This window comes from Syngnathoides biaculeatus, chromosome 9 (assembly GCF_019802595.1).
Source record: "Syngnathoides biaculeatus isolate LvHL_M chromosome 9, ASM1980259v1, whole genome shotgun sequence".
Classification (NCBI taxonomy): Eukaryota; Metazoa; Chordata; class Actinopteri; order Syngnathiformes; family Syngnathidae; genus Syngnathoides; species Syngnathoides biaculeatus.
In genome coordinates, this window is record NC_084648.1 from 24684846 (window position 1) to 24704933 (window position 20088).

General features: G+C 43.3%; 1 protein-coding gene across 6 annotated transcripts in view; it reads right to left on the reverse strand.

Moving 5' to 3' along the window:
* Positions 1–20088, reverse strand: part of wdr17 (WD repeat domain 17) — a 128742-nt gene that overhangs the window by 90442 nt on the left and 18212 nt on the right. For all 6 annotated transcript variants that reach the window (XM_061829772.1, XM_061829770.1, XM_061829773.1 and 3 more), the window contains 10 exons: positions 13854–13982; positions 12594–12777; positions 12293–12523; positions 12040–12150; positions 11789–11929; positions 11398–11520; positions 1818–2005; positions 1534–1702; positions 1331–1422; positions 911–993 (listed from right to left, as the gene is read on the reverse strand). In XM_061829772.1, coding sequence (XP_061685756.1) covers positions 911–993; positions 1331–1422; positions 1534–1702; positions 1818–2005; positions 11398–11520; positions 11789–11929; positions 12040–12150; positions 12293–12523; positions 12594–12777; positions 13854–13976 — 1445 coding nt within the window. In that variant the 5' untranslated portion in view covers positions 13977–13982. The remainder of the gene's footprint in view (positions 1–910; positions 994–1330; positions 1423–1533; positions 1703–1817; positions 2006–11397; positions 11521–11788; positions 11930–12039; positions 12151–12292; positions 12524–12593; positions 12778–13853; positions 13983–20088) is intronic.

Below are 20088 nucleotides of genomic sequence, written 5' to 3' on the forward strand. Positions count from 1 at the left end.
CCTGTCACAAATATACCATACGAGGTGCGGTGAACAACTGCTTAGCCCATCTGCCTCACAGTTCTGAGGACCTGAGTTAAAAACCAGCTTCATCTGTGCAGAGTTTGTATGTTTTTCTTCAGGCGCTCCGGTTAGCACCAGCGTCCCAAAAACATGCAGGGTAGGTTAATTCAAGTTTCTAAATTGTCCGTAGCTCGGAATATGAGTGCAAATGGTTGTTTGTTTAAATGTGCCCTGTGATTAGCTGGCGACCATTTCAGGATATACACCGCATCATATCCTGCTGGGATAGATCCCAGCATGCTCGCTTCCTAGTGAAGATAAGCACTATGGGAAATGGATGGATGGCTAAATGGAATATTACTACATCCAATTCCAAGACGTGCCAATGGTGATGGTCATATCTATGGTCTATTGGAAGCAGGACAGCATAGCTGCAGTTTTTAACTCTGAGGAGTACAAAATACTAGTCTTTGGAGTCTGTAGCATAAACGATGTAACCATGACTAAGCACACCGGCGTCGGAAGTTTGGATAAAATGTTTACCTTTCAACCATTATCAAGCTTTTTTTAAATATATATATTTATTTAGTATATTTATTTATTTAATTTATTTAAGTATATTTATTTATTTAAGTTTGTACTGTACTGGGATTTGTAAAAAAAACTATAAAACAATAATTTTGTACTCTCCAGTAATATGCATATGGCCTAAAAAAGAAGTGCTTCCATGTAACAGACAATCAGCTATATCAGCTGACCCCCCACCCATTGCACCCCCCTTATTAGTCCATTCTATTGAGGTTCCACTGTAGCAGGTTTCCACCTGACACCCAACCTGATATGTTGGTAATATACTGTACAATCAAATAATTTTCAGTGTTTTCCATAAATTATGAATACCACTTACCAGAATCCATCACCACTACAGGTTGCAATTCGTTTTGAATCTTTGTGACTCCAGGATATACAAAATATACCGTTTTTACCATGCTGGAGGAAGATTAAACACAATGACACAAAGGGTTACAGTTATTTTTTTCTTTACAGTTAGGTAGACTTGAAGTGTTAAAGAAATCAGATCACTAAATTTGATCTCAGGAATGATCAGTTAAACTAAGTTTCAGATTTCCTTTTTTATTTTATTTTATTTTTCGGAACAGTGAAGCTGTACCATCTATCCATCTGCAATACATAATATACACCAAAATGCAATAGGAAGGACAGAGATTCTATTTCAGAATCCACACTTTATGATGACACAAAACCTCTTGGAAGCAGTGTCAAGAAATAAGGATTATAAATGTCTGATAGCAGTGACGCAAGAAACCTCATTAAAGCGTGTGATTATCTTTCCTTTTCTAATGTCCCAAATGAAAGCTCCATTGCGAGATGTTGCTCCTGCAATGCAGTTTAGGTCACCTTCAAAACACACAGAAAGAGGGTTTCCATTTTTTTTCAGTAAAATTGAGCAATATTGGTGAATTTGTGTGTACATGTGTAAAGTGTGGGTGTGAATGCCTCTATCAATACCTGGAGCCCACGACAAAGAGTAAATGACTCCTTCATTTCCAGGAGATGTGTGCACTGCCGTCAGTGTGTTTGTGTCCCAGATTTTGATGGTTCCATCAAAACTAGCTGTGGCCAACAAGTTAGGGTCATCGGGCTTAAACTTGCAGTCAAAGATGGTCTCAACATGGCCCTGGAAATGGACAACTGTCATGAATTCTACCAAACACAAATACATGTTTTAGTGACTTGTTTTCTTTTCTGTTTGCAGACAAAACTACAAAATGCAAGTTTATTAATTATGATACCAGATCTCGGAGGAAGTCCCACTTCTTAGCGCCCATGTCATAAAGTCCTACCCCTCCATCCATGAAACAACACACTGCATGACCAAGAGGTAAGGAGAAGGTCTGGTTGTGTGACAGGGTTGGAGGGGGTACTGCCTCACTAGTAGAGCTGGTGTGCTGACTTTTACCAGAAGAACAGGAACTGTGAGCTGTAGACAAAGGTGGCCAACTGGTTAGCAGATTGTCGGTTCCTGTTTGGAGTTGACATGTTCTGCTTTGGGCCGTGTGGCTTTTCTCCAGGTACTCCAGTTTCCTCATCCGTTCCCTGCATGGTAGGTTAATTTAAAACTCTAAATTTTCCGAGACTGTGAATGGTTATTTATGTATAGGTGACTGCAACTGGCTCATGAGTCACTACCAGTTGAAGTTTCATCACGAATATATCCTTCGATACAACGCAGTTCACTTTACACGGCCTCGCTATTCACGGATTTGTTTGTATGTTTGTGAGTAATTTTTTTACAGTGTAGCAGGCTTTTTTTTTTTTTACAGCAGATGAATGTGCAGTGTTCTGTATGCTGATTGGCTAAGGGAATGTAAACAATTGTAAAGCCATGTTGTGGCGGTACTTCGGGCAAGTGATCACAGCGTCCCGATCCTCCTGCAGCAGCACACCTATCCTGCAGAGGCCACTGAACCCCACTATCAGGCGAGCACACCTGAGCTCCTCCACAACAATCTTTCGATGGGCCCCATGCCATTTTGGCGTACCCACACAAATTGTGGCTTCAGTTTTCAAAAAAAATCGAAGGTGCCATGTCTGTTTATAAGAATAATAATAATAAGGAAAAAAAGAGCGCCAACAAAAACAGCGCCAACTGCCTAGATAAGCTGTAAAATCAACCAGAGTTCCTATTACTATATCATTTTTTTGGATGTCCAACCCCATAGATTGTTCATTACATTTAAATGTTATTTAAAAAAACAACATTATTTTCATTTTATAGGAAAATGCTTATACTGGTGCCGGATAAAGCAAAAGAAAATGGATAGAGGGACATTTATATATTCATCCATCCATCCATAATCCAAGCAATTTATCCTCACAAGGGGCACGGGAGAGCTGGAGCCTAACCCAGCTATCTTCGGAGGAAAGGCAGACTACACCCTGAACTGGTCACCAGTCTGTCGCAGGCAGATATCAACACCATCACTGTGCAGGAATCAATCCCAGAATGCCCGCACCAAAATCAAGAGTGTGTACCTCTACACCACTTATGTTTATATATTTATTTTTCAAGTAAACATTTTGGCCTCAAATATGTTTAAATCTTTGTTTTCATTTTAGACTACACCAATGTAATTTTACTTTTTAATCTATGAACCTTTGAACTTTGAAAGTATTTCAAATGTGAAATGTAAGAAAATGTTAATGCCTGTCTAAGAAAAGTTTATAAAGTGTGGAGTAAAGAGTTCTACGGCCTGAAAACATTGATAAGAAACAAGAAAAACTGTAAATGAAAAAAATCCTGTCAATGAAAAAAACATCTTGTATCAGAAAAAATATATAAGGAATGAAAAAATAGATGTGAAAAATGAATCAATTTCTAATACACTGTATTTTTGGGAATGTAACCCCATATGTTAAAGAGGAAACACAGTGTATATATCAGAATCATCTTTATTTTGCACAGTATGTCAAAAACACAAGGAATTTGTCTCTTGCACTTTGAGCCTCTCTAGTATAACGGTCAATTAACAGAATACTTTTAAGGAATGGAGACATTGTGGGAAAAAAAATCACGGAGCAATAAAGGTTGCGACTAATCTGGTAATCTCAATACTTTTTTTTGACAATCGTGCAAAAAGAGAGAAGTCCTCAAGTTATTGGAGTTATTGAAATGATTAACAGTCATTGTGCAAAGGGGGCAGAGACTTCAAGAAATATACAGTGGCTAGTAAAGTAAGTGTGATAATCTGGGACAATGTTGATTGTGCAAATGTTGCCAATACTCCTCAGTCAATTTTACAAGTGGTGCAGATGCTACTCAGGCAAATGAGTGTCTGGTATCTTTTTTCCAGAAGAGGCAGGAACATATAGTGACCTACAAGAGCAGAGGTAGAAGCACACAGGTGGATTATATTCCGTGCAAACAATGTAATCTGAAAGAGGTTAATGACTGTAAAGTAGTGGTAGGGAAGAGTGTAGCTCGACAACACAGGATAGTGGTGTGTAGGATGACTCTGGTGCGTCAGAAAATTAAGAAGACAAAGGTAGAGCAGAGAACCAGGTGGTGGAACCTGAGAAAGGAAGAATGCTGTGTGGCCTTCCAGAAAGGAGTGAGACAGGCTCTCGATGGACAGGAGGAGCTCCCCGAAAACTGGACTACTACAGCCAAGGTGATCAGAGAGACTGGCGGGAGAGTACTTGGTGTGTCTTCTGGTAGGAAAGGGGAGATGGAGACCTGGTGGTGGAACCCCAAAATACAAAAAGTCATACAAGGAAAGAGATTAGAGAAGAAGAAGTGGGACAGTGAGAGGACTGAGGAGAGGCGAAAAAAATACATTGAGATGTGACATAGGGCAAAGGTAGAGGTGGTGAAGACTAATCAAGAGGCATATGACGATATGCACACCAGGTTGGACAGGAAAGAAGGAGAAAAGGTTGGCCAGACAGAGGGATAGAAATGGGAAGGATGTGCAGCAGGTAAGGGTGATTAAGGATAGTGATGGAAATGTGTTTACTGGTGTCAGTAGTGTGCTGAATAGATGTAAAGAATACTCTGAGAAATTGAATGAAGAAAATGAGAAAGAAGGAAGAGTAGAAGAGGCAAGTGCGAAGGACCAGGAAGTGGCAATGACGCAGGACAAACTTTCTTTCGGCTTGACCCGTTTGGTGCCGCCACAGTGTGTAATCTCATATGAACACTCATATTTGTTTGGCAGTTTTTACGCTGGATGCCCTTCCTGACGCAACCTCTCTTAGGGAGTGGAGGCCCAAGGGAGAAGCAAACTTACAACCCCTGGTTTACCGCACCACTGACCTATGGGGCCCCCTTCAAAAGGCACTACAAAGAATAAAAAAAGGAAAGGCAGTTGGTCCTAAAGACATACCTGTGGAGGTATAGAAGCAATTTGAAATGGTGGCTGTGCAGTTTTTGACCAAGTTATTCAACAGAATGCTAGCGAGCGAGAAGATGTAGAAGAATAGAAGAAAGGTGTGCTACTTCCCATTTTTTAAGAACAAAGGTGACTTGCAGAGCTGTGGCAGCTATAGAGGAATAAAACTGATGAGCTACACAATGACGTTGTGGGAAAGAGTAGTGGAGGGTAGACTCAGGACAGAAGTCAGTATCTGCGAGCAACAGTATGGTTTCATGCCTAGAAAGAGTATCACAGATGCATCATTTGCCTTGAGGATCCTAATTGAAAAATACAGAGAAGGTCAGAAGGAGGTAAATTGTTTCTTTGTGGATCTAGAGAAAGCCTATGACAGAGTACCAAGAGAGGAACTGTGGTACTGTATGCGGATGTCTGGTGTGGCGGAGAAATATGTAAGAATAGTACAGAACATGTATGAGGGCAGCAGAACAGTTGTGATGTGTGCCATAGGGATAACAAGAATTTAAGGTGAAGGTGGGATTGCATCAGGGATCAGCTCTGAGCCCTTTCCAGTTCGCTGTGGTAATGGATAGGCTGACAGATGAAGTTAGACTGGAATAGCCTTGGACCATGATGTTCACAGATGATATTGTGATATGCAGTGAAAGCAGGGCAGGCGGAGAAACAATTAGAAAGATAGACTGCACCGGAAAGGAGAGGAATAAAGATTAGCTGAAGTAAAACGGAATATATTTGCGTGAATGAGAGGGATGGAGGGGGAAGAGTGAGACTACAGGGAGAAGAGATAGCGAGGGTGGACGACTTCAAATACTTGGAGTCAACAATCCAGAGCAATGGTGAGTGTGGTAAGGAAGTGAAGAAACGGGTCCAAGCATGTTGGAACATCTGGTGGAAGGTGTGATGTGACAGAAGAGTCTCTGCTCGGATGAAGGGCAAAGTTTATCAAAAGGTGGTGAAGCCAGCCATGATGTACAGATTAGAGATGGTGGCACTGAAGAGACAACAGGAAGCAGAACTGGAGATGACAGAAAGGAAGATGTTGAGGTTCTCGCTCGGAGTGAGCAGGTTGGATGACGGGATTAGAAATGAGGTAATTAGAGGGCCAGCCAAAATTGGATGTTTTGGAGACAAGGTTTGAAAGAGCAGACTTCGATGGTTTGAACATATCGAGAGGCGAGAGAGTGAGTATATTGGTAGAAGTGTGCTGAGGATGGAGCTGCCAGGCAAAAGAGCTAGAGGAAGACAAAAGACAAGGTTGATGGATGTTGTGAGGGAAGACATGAGGACAGTGGGTGTGAGAGAGGAAGATAGGCTTAGATGGAAAAAGATGACACGCTGTGGTGACCCCTAGCGGGACAAGCCGAAAGGAAAAGAAGAAGATAGTGTATCCAAATAGTGCAACATGGTGAGACTACTATTGTGATTGCACGAGTAATGTATAATTGGCTCGACAGAAATTCAAGAAAAAAAACTGGCACTATGTTGCAATGGAATTGTAAGTTAGCTGTTTACAAAGTTAATGGCAAGAAGAAAGAAGTTGTGGAATGTCTGGTAGTTTAGGTTTGAATTGTTCTGTAGCATCTACCCAAGGGAAGGATCTGAAGAGCTGGTGACCAGGATATGAAAGCTCCAAGAGTATTTTGCTTGCTCGTCGTGGTTCTGGCAGCGTGAAAGTCCTCCAGGGTGAGTAGGGGATTACTGACAATTTATTTCATCAGTTTTGATTGTCTTTTGTAATCAAAGTTTGTCCTTTTATGCACCAAACCAGACTAAGATGGCAAAACATAGGACTGATTCCATGTTTAGAACAGCCTCAACAGCTCCTGTGGTAGGCCGTGCTTCCTCAAAAGCCACATGAAGTATATCCTCTGCTGGGACTTTGTGAGGATGGAGTTGATGTTGGTCTCCCACTTCAGGTTCTGAGAGACTTTAAATCCCAGAAACTTGGAGGTTTACAGTTGACACAACAAAATTGGACAGCGTGAGGAGCAGCCCTGACAAAGGATCCCTTCTAAAGTCTTTGATAATCTCGACAGTCTTTACCATGTTTAGCTCCGCAGACTTGTCACTGTCTTTTATGAGGCTGATTTGGTGTTATCTGCAAACTTCAGGAGTTTTTCAGCCCAGTGTGTTGAGGTGTAGTCATTCATGTAGAGAGAGAAGCACAGCAGAGAGAGGACACGGCCTTGGGGTGCCAAAGTGTTGATGGTGCGTATAGATGAGGTGAGCTACCACAGCCTCACCTGCTGTGTTGTACCTGTCAAGAAACTGTGAGAACCACTGGCATATGTAAGGAGAGACGCTGAGCTGGAGAAGCCTGGAGAAGAAGAGTTTGCGGATGATGGTGTGATGGTGTTGAACACAGAGCTGAAGTCCACAAACAGGATCCTCACCTAGGTTTCCACACTATCGATGTGTTCTTGGATGAAATGCAGTCCCATGTTGACTGCAACATCAGCAGACCTGTGTCCTCAGTAGGCAAATTGGAAGTGTTCAAAGGACTTCATCACCACAGATTTCAAGGCAACAGGCCTTGAGGTCATTCAGACACGAAGTTGCAGGTTTCTTGGGGGCTGGGATAATGGTGGAGCATTTGGAATAGGATGCTACTTTGCACCATTCCAGAGAGCTATTGAAGATCTTTGTGAAGACTGGAGCGAGCTGGTCTGTACAGACTTTAAGGCAGGATGGGAACACAAGGTCTGCCGCTTTTTACCTGTTGCATACGTCTCACATCATGTTCGTAGATGGTCAACGCAAAAGTCCTATTCAAATCATCAACTAGTCTACTATTGCTCTCACCTTGGGGGGATTGTTGCTTGTAATTGGTTTGCGATTAAAATGCATGAAAGACTAATTTTGTGTTGTTAGCACTAAACTGTTTTTCTAACTTTGCTGTGTAGTGTCTCTTTGCGATGTTAATTTTTTGAGTCAGTTAGTTTCTAATATGATTATACAGGGCCCTGTCCCCACTTGGATATGCATCCTCCTTAGCCTGACATCGTTGCTTAGGTTTTGCAGTGAACCATGGCTTGTTATTGTGTGTGCAAAATGACTTTGATGGTCCAGATACCTTTTCACAGAAATTGATATAGGATGTGACAATGTCCATATACCCCACTTTGAGCCATCACCTTATCGTGGTGGAGGGTTTTGTGTGTCCCGATGATCATAGGAGCTAAGTTATCTGGGGCTTCACAGCCCTGGTAGCGTCACCCACGGCAAACAGGTTCTAGGTGAGGGACCAGACAAAGTATGGTTCCATCAACTCCTATGATGAGTAAAACTGATGGATTCGGGTTTCCCTTTCCTGGACACGGGCCACTGAGGCCCCCCTCTGGAGCCAGGCCTGGAGGTTGGGTCGAAGGCGAGCGTCTGGTAAAACGGTAACATGCGCCCCCCTTCCCATGTGCTCACCAACTGTGAAAGAGGCCAAAGTGATCGGGTGCAATGTGAGCTGGGCAGTAACCAAAGGCGAGGACCTTGGCGATCTTATCCCCGGCTACAGAAATTCTCTCTTGGGACATGGAATGTCACCTCTCTGGCAGGGAACGAGCCCGAGCTGGTGCGTGAGGTCGAAAAGTTCTGATTAGATATAGTCGGCTTGGGCTGTGGTACCAGTACTCTTGAGAGGGGTTGTGTACATATATATATAGAGGTGAGTTGGCTCGGATAGTGGGGGAAAATGCCAGTCCAACGTGGCAGACCCAAGCATTTTGTGAGGGTCTGCATGGAATGGCTAGCTGATTCCCCTGTCGGAGGGAGTTTCAAAGAATTTTGCTCATGTTCCAGGAGAGGCAGGGGATATTGAGTCCGAGAGGACGATGTTCCGTGCCAACCGGATGTGTGGCCGTAAGGTGGTCGGTGCCTGTCGTGGTGGCAACCCCTGCACACATTGGTGGACACCAATAGTGCGGGATGTCACCAAGATGAAGGAGTCCTATCAGGCATTTCTGGCCTGTGGGACTCCCGAGGCAGCTGATGGTTACCGGTTGGCCAAGTAGAATGCAGCTTTGGTGGTCGCTGAGGTGAAAAAAATGGATGTGGGGGGAGTTTTGCAAGACCATAGAGAACGACTTCAAGACAGCGTTAAGAAAACTCTGGTCCACTGTCCGTTGTCTATGGATAGGGAAGCGGTGCACCGTCAACACTGCGTATAGTGAGGATGGGGCACTACAGACCTAAACTCTGGACGTTGTGAGTCGGTGGGGAGAATACTTCAAAGCCCTCCTCAATTCCACCGACACACCTTCCCATGAGGAAGCAGAGTCGGTCGGGTTCACTGAGGTGAGCTCTTCTATCTTTGGGGTTGAGGTCACTAAGGTGGTTAAAAAAAACTCCAAAGTGGTATGGGGTACCAAGCTCCCTGATATGGGCTGTTCGGGCCCTGTACAACCGGTGTCAGAGTTTGGTCAGTAGTGCCGGCAATATGTCAGACTCATTTCCAGTAAGAGTGTGAATTCGCCAAAGCTGCTGTTTGTCCCCAATTTTGTTCATAATTTTTATGGACAGGATTTCTAGGTAGAGCCGAGGTTGTAGAAGGTGTCTGGTTTGGCGGTCTCAGCATCGCATCTCTGCTCATTGCAGATAATGTGGTTCTGTTGGCTTCATCAAGTCGTGATCTCCAATGCTCTCTGGAGCAGTTCACAGCCAAAGAGGAAAGTACAGAGCCTACAACTGAGTGTGGGGACTTTGAGTGTCAGGACTATGACAGGAAAAACTCAGGACTTGGTTGACATGATGATTAGGAGAAAGGTTGATATATTGCGCACCCATGAGAGGCACTAAAGCCAGAAGTTTAGGGGCAGCCTTTAAATTATTTTACCATGGTAAAAATGGGAAGAAAAATGGATCGGGGTTATTTTAAAGGAAGAGTTAGCTAAGAAAGTCTTGGAGGTGAAAAGAGTATCACATCAAAGGATGAGGCCAAAACCTAAAATTGAGGGCGTTATGTATAATGTGATTAGTGACTTTGTCCCACAAGTAGTATGTGACCTACAGGTGAAAGAGAAATTCTGGAAGGAACTAGAGGAAGTAGTTCTGAGCAACCCAGACACAGAGAGAGTTGTGATTGGTGCAAATTGTAAGGGACATGTTGATGAAGGAAACGGGTGATGAAGAAGTATGAGTAAGTACTGCATCCAGGAAAGGAACTTTAAGGGACAGTTGGCGGTAGACTTTGCAAAAGGATAGAAATGACTGTAGTGAACAAGCATGCAGCTGGATAACATTTTCTGCAGACAATGTATTCTGAAGGACGTTACTGACTGTAAGGTAGTGGTAGGGGAAAGTGTAGCTAGCCAGCATAGGATGGTAGTGTGGAGGATGACTGGTGGTGGGCAGGAAGCTTCAGAATATAAATGTAGAGTCAAGAACCATGTGGTGGAAGCTGAGAAAGGAAGAATGTTGTACGGATTTTTGGAAAGAGGTGAGACAGTGTCTTGGTGGACAGGGGGAGCTCTAAGATGACTGGACTACTACAGCCATGGTGATAAGCGAGACAAGTAGGCAAGTACTTGGTGTATCTTCTGGTAGGAAATAGGAGGAGGCTTGGTGTGGAACCTCAAAGTACAGGAAGTCATACAAGGAAAGAGGGTAGCAAAGAAGAAATCGGACACTGGGAGAACCGAGGAGAAGAGAAAGGAATACATTGAGATGCGACATAGGGAAAAGGTCGGGCTGGTGAACGCTAAACAGGAGGCATATGAGGACACGTAGAGTGGCGTGAAAATGTATTTTCCCCCCTCCTGATTTCTGTTTATTTATACAGCATTTGTATGTGTTTGGTGCTGAGGACCGTCAGTGTGAGGGTGCAACTGGTTGTTGGCCTTGTTGGTGTCTCGGTGTTGGCATGTATGTGTTCTTGTGGTTTTGTACACCGGCTTCACTGGGGATTGGCTTTGATGGGGCTCCGTGGAGGTTTGAACACGTCATGGGGACTTCCTTTGCGTGGTATGGTCTTGTTCTGGGTGTTGCGCTAGAGGAACTGGTCAATGATTTTGGCGGGTTTGGGATGCGTTTTGTTTACCATTGCTCTTGAAAATAAGTATTTTACACTCCCTTGTTGCACAGTAAAACTGTTCCAGCACAAAGGAATACATTCTGCCACCCCAATTAGTCTACTAAATGGAGGTTCCACTGTGATTTGTAACCAATACTTGTGTACAGAATGGAAACTGGAAGGGGGGTGATATATGGATTCAAAAAAAGCTGGGGAGTTGTATGGATGTCACGACTCCTGCCACCCCAGAGTTTTCACTAATGCAGAGTGGTTTCTGTGTTGATGTGCAATAAATACTATTGTTAATGCATAGAGCGTGCAAAATATAATAAAATGGTCCTTATCTATCTTTATTCGTTCTCTTTTGATGCACTCAATGAAAAATGTAAGTTTTGAGGTTATAATAGGAGAGCTTTTGTGAAAGTTGCAGATGACATGCATATCTATTTCTCAAGATCCAAAATTGGTAAATTGTACCTTTCTTTGCAAGGGGAGAGTTGAGGACATGTAAAGCATGAAAGCCAGTCTTCTTTAGTTTAAAGCTGTCCAAAGGAGTCGAGCGAGACACATTCCATATCCTCAATACACCAACCTGGGAATCTGAAATAGACAAAGATATATATTTTTTCTAAAATATTAGTACTGTATGTTGTGATCCACATTGCATTTCATATGTGAAGTGCATTACCTGCCCTTTTAAGAGCAGCGTACATTTTGTGTTGCAGGACAAACACTTACTGAGGGTCTCACTTTCCAGCTTGCCAGAAGTGGGAATTTGAAATGAAAGTCACTCAGTAAGATGTGTGGTAGTAAATCCACATCAAGGCAGAGAGAAACTAACAGATGGTTTTTCTTTTTGTTTGTTTACCTCCAGTGATGAACATGCCCGGGGCAGAAGGAATCCATGCAAGGCATTGAACTGATGCAGCAGCTGAGGGGAAGCAGAAGGATGTAATACAAGCCAAGGCCTCACTGTCCACTAGTCTGATGCCATTATTGAGGTTGGACACTGCAAAAAAAGATTTCGTATGTCACATTTTGAACTTTCTAAAGGTTGTCATCTGCATATACAATTGACCAAAAATGTAACTGGTGATAACGCTCATGTATTTCCCACACCTAATAAGTAGTCTTTTGACAAAGGGTCCCATTCCAGAGCACTGGTTGGATCCTCTTCATCCGTCCCCTCCAAAGACTCAGGACGCAACACATGCTTTTGACTCTTACACCCTACAAACAGGAAGACAGAGGAGGTAAAGACAATGTGTGTGTGGGGTGGGGGGAATGGCGAGGCGGGGGAGGGGGGGTGTTCTGCAAGGAACAAGGCAAAAACAGAAATGGTTGATGATATGTATTAGGGAAACATCGTTACCTGGCTGAAAAATGGACAAACTTCCATCAGTATGTCCAAATATCACTTTTCCCTTTTTGGTGGGGTGCCATCTGAAGAGACAAATATCAGACAGGAAAGAGTGGGCCTCTTTATGCACTGTCACTCCAGAGTCAGAATTATCATAGACCCATATATACAATGGGCCACGCTGAGAGACAAATGCCACTCCATCAGCTGAGTTCCAGCACCAACTGACTGTAGCAGGGACACCTGAATGAAAGGACATGTGATGGTGTACAACTTTTGGAAAACATAACACATCTTGGATCAGCCGACCTACCTTTAGTGTTGTCCAGTCGTGCTATAGCCTTTTGTTCAGCTACATTCCACACAATGAGCAGGTTATCAACTGAGGCTGACGCAAACAGATCAGGGTTATCAGGACACCAACTGATGGCTGTAATCGTCTTTTTATGTTCTGACATGATGGACCTCAACTTGAATTCATTGTATTGCTGGTCTAACTACAAGAGACAGATAAAAGGTACAAGGTAGTTTTATTGTGAATTGTACAATACGCGTAGCACATACAGAGAGTTGAAATTATGGTAATCAAGGGCCGACAGTGCCACAAAAAAATATATAAAATGGTCTTCTTCTCCTTTCAGCTTGTCCCATTAGGTCGCCACAGTGTGTCATCTTTTTCCATCTCTGCAATTGGCTGTCAACCAGTTTAGGTTGTACCCTGCCTCCTGCCCAATGACAGCTGGGATAGGCTACAACACTCCCACGACCCTTGTGAGGATAAGCGGAAACATAAAATCGATGGATGGAAGTTTTGCTAAGTATCCCTTGCCCATGTGGGGATCACTGGGGATCCCCTCTGGAGTCAGCCCTGGTGCTGGGTTTCAACAGTGAAGTTTACTCCGGTGAGGGAGAGCTTTGCTGACACCATGGAGACTTTCCTTCCTTCTTTGCCTTTCGGCTTGTGCCGATAGGAGTCGCTTACAGCGTGTCATCTTTTTCCATCTAAACCTATCTCCTGCATCTTCCTCTCTAATACCAACTGCCCTCATTTCTTCCCTCACAACATCCACCAACCTTCTATTTGGTCTTCCTCTCGCTCTTTTGCCTAGCAGCTCCATTCTCGTTACCAATATACTCACTCTCTCGCCTCTGGACATGTCCAAACCATCGAAGCCTGCTCTCTCAAAACTTGTCTCCAAAACATCCAACTTTGACTGTCCCTGTAATAAGTTCATTTCTATTCCGAGCCAACCTGCTCACACCTAGCGAGAACCTTAGCATCTTCATTTCTGCAACCTCTAGCGCTGCTTCCTGATGTCTCTTTAGTGCAATCGTCTCTAATCCATACATAAAAATATAAAATAGTATTATAAGAAAAGAAGTAATAATCTCTCACATCCTCTTCCCCATTCACCCACATGAGACCAAAGTGCTTTTTAGGGGTTGGCCCAATGGGAAAGTAGTAGCTGCATTTACTGTATTAACAGCTCGCTGGTCATATTGCTCAAAATTGAAAATGATAACTGGGTTTTATAGTGAGACAGATTCAAACAGTGATGCAGAAACCATTTACCTGGTAAACATAGATGGCAAGAGTAGCACAGTAGGCGAAGCGGTCTCCACTTGCAGCACATACGTCGTTATTCCAGGGCTGACAGCCTGCTGCCAGCAAACCCACCTGCTTCACCTTGGCCATCCTCGCCTAGACAAATATGCATGCAAAAACAATTTAAAAAGACTGGTTAGAAAATTAACTTCCCTCACATGCTAGAGGCTGATTTACAAGAAAAACACTTGGAATCAAACCACATGATACTAGTATCTGACTCTACAACAGCAGTCTTTGTATTATGTACTCTATCTTTTGACACATCGTGGTGCTAATAGTGTAAAGTAATTCTGTATTCTTTCAAAGTTATACTTTGCAAATTTATTTTAGCTTTTATCTTACTCTTAGGTGTTATCTTTCCATCGGCACAATACATGAATGCAACATTTTAAAAAATTACTTAAATTATTTTAGCGAATGACTGCAATATAAAAAGTTGAGAAAAAATTACGAGGTGTCTGAATCATTTCTGTACCTACTGTAAAAAAGAAATAAATAAATACATATATATATATATAATATATATATATATATATATATATATATATATATATGCGCAGCACGTTGGAGTAACTGTAAAGCGTTGGCTTCACAGTTCTGAGGTCAAGGGTCCAATCCCGGCCTGCCTGTGTGGAGTTTGCATGTTCTTCCCGTGCCTAAACAGGTTTTCTCCAGGCACTCTGGCTTCCTCCCACATTTCAAAAACTTGCAACATTAATTTGACACTCTAAATTTCCCCTGGGTGTGACTGCGAGTGCGACTGTTGTCTGTCTCAATGTCCCCTGCGATTGGCTTGCAACCAGTTCAGGGTGTACCCTGCCTCCTGCTTGATGACAGCTGGGATAGGCTCCAGCATTCCCTGACCTTTGTGACGATAAGGGTTTCCTGGCTATTTCTCGCTTCATTTTGCGGCTTCAGTCCTTTGCGTTCACCCCCCCCCCCCCCAAAAAAAAAAAAAACAACAACGAGAAGCTCCATCCAGCAACTTCCATTCCACGCTTTTCGTTGTCCTTCCTTTATGCCATTTTCTATGGAGTTGGCTGTCTGCGCGTTAACCTCTCATGTTCACAATTCCTCCAAAGCACTGTGCTGATGTGAAACCTTTCTCTGGAGCACCCAAGATGAAGCGGAAGATGATGACGATCAGCAAAAAAGTAAAACTTTTGGATATGATGAAAGATGGCAGAAGTTAGGCTTTTGTAACACGCCATTATAACTTGAATCAGGGATGCTCAATGTGTCGATTGCGAGGCAGTTTTGGTGGTTCGCATGAAAGCGTGCCAAAAAAAAAGAAAAAAAAACACGTCAGCAAATGTTCCACCTAAGCTGTTGCGTGTACAATTGCGCACCGCTGATGTGGTCTCTCTCGTAGATATTCTGTATTGCGCACAAAAAAATCCAACACAAATTGAAAGTATAAGATACAGCTATTTAGTCTGTGGAATTTCGCAGTGTGATTCAATGAGTGAGGGATCACTGGTTGCTACATCCAATGGCAGAATTCACATACGTACTAAAAATTGAAAAGGAGAAGTCACTGGATTCTTTTACGCAATGTTTAATGAACATTTCGACAGCACGCAGAACTTTCTCTTCCAAAAAACTGCTGCTCTGTCGCACACTCTTCTGCCGAATTTACCTGACACTGCCCCCTCCGCTCCCAAAGGAGTACACTCATAATTACTGGGCAACATAGAGCAAAAATGAGCTAGACATGCTGCTTATGTTTACTCTCGATAATAATGTCAAAAGAAAAAAAAGAAAAGCTGTTGCTTTAAAATGCCATGAATGTCAGAGTATGTAAATAATAGAAGAAAAAATGGTGATACTGGACAAGATTTTCTCTTGTTTGAGTGAGAAAGGTCTGGTCTGAAGCCAAAGTAGAAAGTTCATGATGTGATGATGTGTAATGTTAAAATTCCACTTTGGCACTGCCTGATCGAGGATGAAATCACAGACAATACAGTGCACAAAAAAGTAATTCCGTATTTTAAATATAGGAGGCAACATAACATTAACCATAAAACTGTTTGGGAGCATCATTCACCTTTCAATATGCATTGCTAAAGATATTTTGCAATCAATAATTCAGTTTTACACCAAGAAAAACAGATGTCGATATCGTTGATTACAAATAAATAAATAACAAAGTTGGAAACGACTTTTAAAATGTATAGTTCATAGTGGGCTTGGTTTGGTTACCAATGTATTTTTTTGTTTGTTGACATTTTCATTGGAAGTTTGCAAAAAAAGTTGTTCTTAAAATGTTCTGATGGGAATGTAAATGCTGTAATCTGAATATTTTAACGAGCCATGTAACTTCAGTAGATAATGCTGGTCTGACCATAGTGCATATGACTGATGTTGTTCACAGTGGTCAAAGGGAGTGCTCATGGGTTTAGTGTTTGCGCAGACACGTAAAAAATTAAAGGGAATGTTGGGACACATTGGTTTTGTTTGTCACAGTTGCTTGTGGTTGCTTTGTTTATCACATTTGGTCTTTGTTGTGTTGCGGACCGGCCTAAGGAAATAAAAAGGAGGAGATGTTTTGAGGCCCTGTAGCTCAGTGGTTACAGCGGTGGGTACCAGGGTACAAGGGGTCGTGAGTTCATATCTCACTGGGGCCTCGACTCCACAAGAGGCGTTGCGTGAGGAAGGGCATTCAGTGTAAAAACTGCCAAACAAATATGAGCATTCGTCTGAGATGTTACGCTGTGGCGACCCCTAATGGGACAAGCCGAAAGAAACTTACTTATTTACTATTTCCGGAGATGTGGTCAGAACTGGCAGGACATTGTAACTGTACACATCCCCCGTGTTCTCCTCATGAGCAAAAGTTCCTCTTGTCTTCCTTCCTTTAATATTGTACTTAAAATGTCCTAGGTTGCATAAACCTGACAAGCACCTCCAGCAGAAAATTCTCCGAGTGAAGTATGTTAATTCCGAACTGCAATCTTTTCCTTTCGGCTTGTCCCGTTAGGGGTCGCCACAGCGTGTCATCTTTTGCCATCTTAGCCTATCTCCTGCATCTTCCTCTCTAACCCCAACTGCCCTGATGTCTTCCCTCACCACATCCATAAACCTTCTCTTTGGTCTTCCTCTCGCTCTTTTGCCTGGGCGCTCCATCCTCAGCATCCTTCTACCAATATACTCACTCTCTCGCCTCTGAAGATGTCCAAACCATCGAAGTCTGCTCTCTCGAATCTTGTCTCCAAAACATCCAACTTTGGCTGTCCCTCTAATGAGCTCATTTCTAATCCTATCCAACCTGGTCACTCTGAGCGAGAACCTCAACATCTTCATTTCTGCCACCTCCATTTCTGCTTCCTGTTGTTTCTTCAGTGCCACCGTCTCTGATCCGTACATCATGGCCGGCCTCACCACTGTTTTGTAAACTTTGCCTTTCATCCTAGCAGAGACTCTTCGGTCACATAACACACCAGACACCTTTCGCCAGCTGTTCCAACCTGCTTGGACCCGTTTTTTCACTTCCTTACCACACTCACCATTGCTCTGGATTGTTGACCCTAAATATTTGAAGTCGTCCACCCTCGCTATCTCTTCTCCCTTTAGCCTCACTCTTCCCCCTCCACTTTTCTCATTCACGCACATATATTCTGTTTTACTTCGGCTAGTCTTCATTCCTCTCCTTTCCAGTGCATGTCTCCATCTTTCCAATTGTTCCTCTGCATGCTCCCTGCTTTCACTGCATATCACAATATCATCTGCGAACATCATGGTCCAAGGGGATTCCAGTCTAACCTCATCTGTCAACCTATCCATTACCACTGCAAACAGGAAGGGGCTCAGAGCTGATCCCTGATGCAGTCCCACCTCCACCTTAAATTCCTCTGTCACACCTAAGGCGCACCTCACCATTGTTCTGCTGCCATCATACATGTCCTGTACGATTTTAACATACTTCTCTGCCACACCAGACTTACGCATGCAGTACCACAGTTCCTCTCTTGGTACTCTGTCGTAGGCTTTCTCTAGATCCACAAAGACACAATGTAGCTCTTTCTGACCTTCTCTGTACTTTTCCACTAGCATCCTCAAGTCAAATAATGCATCTGTGGTACTCTTTCTAGACATGAAACCATACTGTTGCTCGCAGATACTTACTTCTGTCCTGAGTCTAGCCTCCACTACTCTTTCCCATAACTTCATTGTGTGGCTCATCAACTTTATTCCTCTATAGTTCCCACAGCTCTGAACATCCCCTTTGTTCTTAAAAATGGGAACTAGAACACTTTTCCTCCATTCTTCAGGCATCTTTTCGCCCGCAAGTATTCTGTTGAATAAGTTGGTCAAAAACTTCACAGCCATCTCTCCAAATTGCTTCCATACCTCTACCGGTATGTCATCAGGACCAACTGCCTTTCCATTTTTATCCTTTCGAGTGCCTTTCTGACTTCCCCCTTAGTAATCATTTCCACTTCCTGGTCATTTTCTTCATTCATCAACTTCTCAAAGTATTCTTTCCATCTATTTAGCACACTACTGGCAGCAGTCAACACATTTCCATCTCTATCCTTAATCACCCTAACCTGCTGCACATCCTTCCCATCTCTATCCCTCTGTCTGGCCAACCTGTAGAGATCCTTTTCTCCTTCTTTTGTGTCCAACCTGGTGTACATGTCTTCATATGCCTCTTGTTTAGCCTTTGCCACCTCTACCTTTGCCCTACGTCACATCTCGATGTACTCCTTTCGCCTCTCCTCAGTCCTCTCAGTATCCCACTTCTTCTTCGCTAATCTCTTTCCTTGTATGACTCCCTGTATTTTGGGGTTCCACCACTAAGTCTCCTTCTCCCCTTTCCTACCAGATGACACACCAAGTACTCTCCTGCCTGTCTCTCTGATCACCTTGGCTGTCGTCGTCCAGTCTTCCGGGAGCTTCGGTTGTCCATCGAGAACCTGTCTCGACTCTTTCCGGAAGGCCGCACAACATTCTTCCTTTCTCAGGTTCCACCACCTGGTTCTCTGCTCTACCTTTGTCTTCTTAATTTTCTTTTCAATTTTACCTCCGCTCTTGTAGGTCACTATATGTTCCTCCCTCTTCTGGAAATAAGTGTTGACTACAGCCATCTCCATCCTTTTTTGCAAAGTCCACCACCATCTGTCCCTCAAAGTTCCTTTCCTGGATGGCGTACTTACCCATCACTTCTTCATCGCCCCTGTTTCCTTTACCAATATGTACATTACAATCTGCACCAATCACAACTCTCTCGCTGTCTGGGATGCTCAGAACTACTTCATCTAGTTCCTTCCAGAATTTCTCTTTCAACTCTAGGTCACATCCTACCTGTGGGGCATAGCCTGTAACCACATTATACATAACACCCTCAATTTCAAATTTTAGTCTCATCATTCGATCTGATACTCTTTTCACCTCCAAGACATTCTTAGCCAGCTCTTCCTTTAAAATAACCCCGACTCCATTTCTCTTCCCCTCTACTCCGTGGTAGAATAATTTAAACCCTGCTCCCAAACTTCTAGCCTTACTACCTTTCCACCTGCTCTCTTGGACGCACAGAATATCAATCTCTCTCCTAATCATCATGTCAACCAACTCCTGAGCTTTTCCTGTCATTGTCCCAACATTCAAAGTCCCTACACTCAGTTGTAGGCTCTGTGCATTCCTCTTTTTCTTCTGACGATGGATCCGGTTTCCTCCTCTTCTTTGTCTTCGACCCACAGTAGCTGAATTTCCACCGACGCCCTGCAGGTTAGCAGTGCCGGGGGCGGGCGTTGTTAACCCGGGCCACGACCGATCCGGTATGGGATTCTTTAGATGAACGCTCATATTTGTTTGGCACAGTTTTTACAGCGGATGTCCTTCCTGACGCAACCCTCTGCATTTATCCGGGCTTGGGACCAGCCTACAGATTGCACTGGTTTGTGCCCCCATAGGGCTGCATTAAATTCCGAACTGCAATAAAAATATTATTGTTTATTGTTATTGTTTAACTGTTGACACATTTTAAACATTCTGGTACAAGCACACACACATGAAAAATAACTCCCCATCTCAAAGCATCACCAGAGCCTCCAGCAGAGGTCTCCGAGTGACGAATGGTAACTATACAGTAAGATAATACAGTAAGTGTTTTATAATTTAAAACTTGAAATTTTCGGCGGCGGCGGAGGCCATTGGCCTAGGTTCGGACTCTGCGTCATTCCGCCCAAAGAACCAT